This window comes from Saccostrea cucullata, unplaced genomic scaffold (genome assembly GCF_032062105.1).
Source record: "Saccostrea cucullata isolate Sc308-1 unplaced genomic scaffold, CSIRO_AGI_Scuc_v1 ctg22982, whole genome shotgun sequence".
NCBI classification, from domain to species: Eukaryota; Metazoa; Mollusca; class Bivalvia; order Ostreida; family Ostreidae; genus Saccostrea; species Saccostrea cuccullata.
The window spans coordinates 1-5,524 of record NW_026933016.1 but is presented as its reverse complement, the minus strand read 5'-3'; the positions used below and the strand labels follow the sequence as shown (position 1 = coordinate 5,524).

Below are 5,524 nucleotides of genomic sequence, written 5' to 3'. Positions count from 1 at the left end.
AAGGCGGGGCCAAAATGGCCGACCAAATTTTTATATAGAAATATATAGGAAAATTCTTTAAAAATCTTCTTCTCAAGAATGACAAAGCCATAATTCATCATATTTATGTGGAAGCATGCTCAAGTAGTGTAGATTCAAATTTGTTCAAATCATGACCCCCGGGGTAGGGCGGGGTCAAAATGGCCGACCAAACATTTACATAGGAATATATAGGAAAAATCTTTAAAAATCATTTTCTAAAAAATACCAAATCCATGATTGGCCATGGGACTACTTTTGGATTTAAACTTTACAATAAAAAGCCATTGTCTACTTTCTCCTGCCCTTTGTGATCAGGTGAGCGATGTGGCCCATGGGCCTCTTGTTTAAACTACTTTAGTTTATGGCAATTAAATATATACATGATATATAAGCTTGGAAACTTACTTAACTTAATTTAATCAATTACAGGAGGCTAAAAGCTTTCATAAGAAAGCGTAAAGAAGAAGAAGAAGCCAAGGCCTGTATCAACGAGGAAAACAAAACAAAGACTTCTAGAAATGGTGGAACCCTGATAAAAGACCAGGCCATTGCAAAAAAGTCTCCTAGGGGGTTAGTCACATTTTTCAGTGTTTAGGTCACCTAGGTAAACTCAGGTGACCTATTGCTATCCATTGTTGTCCGTCATCGTGCGTTAACATTTGAACATTTTCAGGTTCTTCTCTGAAACCGCTCAACCAATTTCAACCAATTTTGGCACAAAGCATCTATGGGTAAAGGGGAACACAAATTTTGAATTTCATGGTCCCTGCCCCCCTTGGGGCCTGGGGGTAGGGCTAAAACCACTAAAATTAGTGCAATCTTTAAAAATCTTCTATGAATCTGGACATCAAGCAGTCAGTCTGTTGGCATGATTGTGATCAGCATTGAGTCCTCTACCAAAATTGTGAAATTCATGGCTCCAGGGACAGCGGTTCTAGTGCTAGGGCGGGGCTAAATAGACTGTATAGTGAGAATGCATTATTTCTTTGAAAATATTTTTTTTTGCTCCTGGGCAATAACCTAACCAAGTACATAGTTATGTTGAATAAGATTGCCTCTTCCAAAATTGTGAATTTCATGAGCCCAGGGTCAGGAGTTCTGGTGTTAGGGTGGGGCTCTGTTGATTATATAGTGAAAATGCATAAATTCTTTAAAAATCTTCTCCTATGCTCCTGGGTATAAAACCAATGAACTATGTATATAATTATGTTAGGAAGGATGCTTCTTCCCAATTTGTGAATTTCAAGACCCCTGGGTCAGGGGTTCTGGTGTTAGGGCGGGGCTTTGTTGATTATATAGTCAAAATGCATAAATTCTTTAAAAATCTTCTCCTTTGCTCCTGGGTATAAAACGAATGAACTATGTATATAGTTATGATGAGGAAGGATGCTTCTTCCCAATTTGTGAATTTCATGACCCCCTGGATCAGGGATTTTGGTGTTAGGGTGTGGCTCTATAATGATTATATTGTGAAAACGCATGAATTCCTTGGAAATCTTTTCCTTTGCTCCCTGGTATAATGCCAATGATTTAACTATATATTTATAATGAATAAAGGTGTCTGATGTTTCCAAATGATTAATTTCAAAGCCCCTGCGTTAGGGGTACTGCAGACAGGGGTAGGGGGTTACATAGACTGAAAATAAAGTAATACTTTGAAATCTGCTCTTTGATATTAATCACCCATTTCGGATAAAATGAAATTTATAAAATTTCCAAAATGTTGAAATATGTGGCCCCAGGGTCAGTGGTTCTTCTGGGTTTGTGTGCACAACTGGTGGTTATTAAGTGGAAATGCATTTTCTCTCTGTTACTCTGATTTGCCTTTGGGTATTAAGTAACCAAAATAAGCATGCTAAGTATATAGTTATGATAAACAATGGTGCTTTTTTCAAAATAGTGAATTACGAGGCTTTTTAAAACAGTCAAACCAAAATTCAGTTGTTTGAGAGTTGTTACATGTTCCTTAGGTGACCTATAAGGCCCGTGGGCCTCTTGTTTTTTCAATTTTGACATTGTTAAGTAAATATATATATATATATATGTATAATTAAGGGTTTTTCTCCCTTTCTTTCAATTAGTACTTTGCAATATATTTATACCCCCCCCCCCGCTTGAAAAGTGGGAGGGTAAACTGTAATCTGGATGTCTGTCCGTCTGTACAGCAGTCCATCTAAATGTCTTTCTGTCCATCCTTCTGTTATGTTTTGGGGTACCTATCTCTTATCTGAAACTCCTCATATACTACTGAGTGAAATTTAATGAATCTTTATGATATATTTCTAATGTCAACCTCCTATTTTAGTTTTTGATCGGACACATATTTTGGGTTTCCCATAGCAAAACATGGACGCTGCCTTTTTATACATATGGGAGGCAGGGGGTATCATATAGTAGGCTCATTGCTCACAGTACATCAATCCTGGTACTAAAACCTAGGAAAATATCGATATGGATTTCTGACATATAACTAAATTTTAACCTTGCAAACTATTTAAAATAATTTATTTATTTACAGAAAGCTAACAGCATTTATCAAAAAACGCAAAGAAAGGGAACTTGCAAAGGCCTTGATTGAAAGAGAAAACATAAAGAAAGTACAGGTAAAATGATTATTTCTTTATTGGACAACTGTGATTTACTTGTTTAAACTTTCCTATAAGCTATTTAAATGGAATAAAAACCAAAGTTACAATAATAAGATTATTATTGAGTATAATAGGAACAAAATGGTAAACAAACCATTTCTTCCATTATTTTAGGCTGCTGATTCCACAAAACAAACAGATGCAGTGGGTATGAAAAAGGCATTAGATCAAGAAGCATTTGGAGATGAGAAGGATTCCCTTGTTCCAGAGACTCCAACATTTGGTGATGAGAAAGAATCCCCTGTTCTAGAGACTCCAACATTTGGAGATGAGAAAGAATCCCTTGTTCTAGAGACTCCAACATTTGGAGATGAGAAGGAATCCCCTGTTCTAGAGACTCCAACATTTGGAGATGAGAAAGAATCCCCTGTTCTAGAGACTCCAACATTTGGATATGAGAAAGAATCCCTTGTTCTAGAGACTCCAACATTTGGAGATGATAAGGAATCCCCTGTTCTAGAGACTCCAACATTTGGAGATGAGAAAGAACCCCTTGTTCTAGAGACTCCAACATTTGGAGATGAGAAAGAATCCCTTGTTCTAGAGACTCCAACATTTGGAGATGAGAAGGAATCCTCTGTTCTAGAGACTCCAACATTTGGAGATGAGAAGGAATCCCCTGTTCTAGTGTCTCCAACATTTGGAGATGAGAAAGAACCCCTTGTTCTAGAGACTCCAACATTTGGAGATGAGAAAGAATCCCTTGTTCTAGAGACTCCAACATTTGGAGATGAGAAGGAATCCCCTGTTCTAGAGACTCCAACATTTGGAGATGAGAAGGAATCCCCTGTTCTAGAGACTCCAACATTTGGAGATGAGAAGGAATCCCCTGTTCTAGAGACTCCAACATTTGGAGATGAGAAAGAATCCCTTGTTCCAGAGACTCCAACATTTGGAGATGAGAAGGAATCCCTTTTTCTAGAGATTCCAACGAATTTGAAGAAAGATAGCCATACATCGGAAAAGCTCTTGATGGATGAAAAAATAGCAACACCAATTGGAGATACCGAAGTCGTAGAAGTCAACAAGGATCTAAAGATAACACTTGAGGTATTTAAAACACAGCATTCACGTGTATTTGCAGATGAATTATGAATTACTATTAGGATGGCAAAAGAGATTTGTAAAAATTCTTATTCATTTACACTTTTAATGTTCTTTCTATAATTTTTGAAAGTTGTTAAAATATTTTTGTTAACTATTACTTTCAGCTTTTGAATAAGGATGATAAGTATGGTGATGATGAAGATGACATTGCTGATGATGATGATGATGACTGCATATTTGGGCCAAGAAAGCTATTCTTCTTTGGCATAGATTATTTTAAGGTATAGCAAAACTACATTATTTCATAACTTTCTCAATTTGTATAGTGAGAGCCTGAGAGGAGGAAAAATATTTTATTTTTAGTGACAATATAAATCATTAAATTTACATCAATATCTTTATTTGTCTTCACAAATATTTCAAAGACTTCTAATCAACCGAAATGTAAAGAAAATGTCACCCCCTTCCACCCTAATGTCAAATAAATTTCAGTTTAATTTAACATAGTAAATAAAAATGATTAAATTCAATTCTTGTTAAAATATTTCATTAATGATTTTTTTCCTAATTTTTCATCTGATACAGGATGCTGGAAAAGCTGTGTGGCGAAAAGAATCAAGAGAGAAAGAATGCAACAGATAAAACTTAACGAAACTACTTAAGAAAGAATTTTTTCTCACAAAAATAAAATTTATACCAGAACTAAAGGTTTTTTTTTGTTTTTATTTTGAAGACATATGTAGAGAAGCATCATTGATTAGGTCCCTTGCAAAATCTTCCATGCAGTGACTGATGAAGCAAATCTGTATTGGATGTACATTGTACATGTACTAGTATGACAAATAAAGTTATGTATGAAAATAATCAGACATTTTGAGGACCAATTTATATTTCAATTGATATTTGTGCAACAACTCTATCAAAGTAATCTGAAGGTAAATGGACAAATTGACTGCAAATCTTTTCTATCCAAAGTTGGAAAGACAAAAATATCTTGATCAACATCAAGTAAATACAATTACATAAAAACAATAGGTCCAAGGGCTTTGAAAATCATTTGAGTTCATGTAATGGATCCAAAGAAGTATAAAATAAACTAACAGATGAAGCTATGAAGCCCAAAACCAAGAGGAAAAGGTTGACAAGGGCTCAGCAATATAATGAGTCAGGAGAGCTGAAGGATCATGAACACATCAAATAAACTAGGCATGTCCTCATGCAAGGAAATAAAACCTTTTCCATAGGAACTAGCAAGAGTTGCAGCAAACACTTCTCTTAAATAATAGTTACTACATTCTGTTATTTAAGATCTTTAAAGTTTTCCAACAAAATTGCTTCAAAAAATACATAATAAAAACATGTTCATACATTTTTTTTGTAATGGTACAAGGTTCAAATAACATATATTGTATCCATCTCATTAAGAAATCCACCAACAGTAATTATATGTATTATAAAAACAAAATTCAAGGGAAGTAACCAGGTTACAACCTAATGTCAGAATTTAAATAGAGTACTCAATAAAATCCAGTATTAAAGATAATATATTTATGTTTTGCCTCAACAAAATCCACTGATTAATGATAAGTATTTGTAGCAATTTGTTTCCAGTTCTTTTCATTATCCCCTAATCACAACCACATTTAAAGTCAATGCATTAATAACATTTGTAGAAAAAAAAAATTAAGAACAATCAATTCAAAGACTATGTACATGTAACTTTTACATTAAACTGTCTTTTGTATGGTGGCATATTTCTGCCCCTTGTGTGCAAGTTATTTTTCTATCAAATATGTCGACATGCAAGA

At 34.6% G+C, this 5,524-nt stretch overlaps 1 protein-coding gene across 1 annotated transcript; it reads left to right on the top strand.

The window, feature by feature from the left end:
• Positions 1-2,819: 2,819 nt before the first annotated feature.
• On the top strand, positions 2,820-4,529 carry LOC134237021 (SUMO-interacting motif-containing protein 1-like). The gene is made up of 3 exons (XM_062719104.1): positions 2,820-3,719; positions 3,881-3,997; positions 4,302-4,529. Exons 1-3 carry the CDS (start codon positions 2,820-2,822, stop codon positions 4,356-4,358), a joined length of 1,074 nt encoding a protein of 357 aa, XP_062575088.1. The 3' UTR covers positions 4,359-4,529.
• The last annotated feature ends 995 nt before the right edge of the window (positions 4,530-5,524 follow it).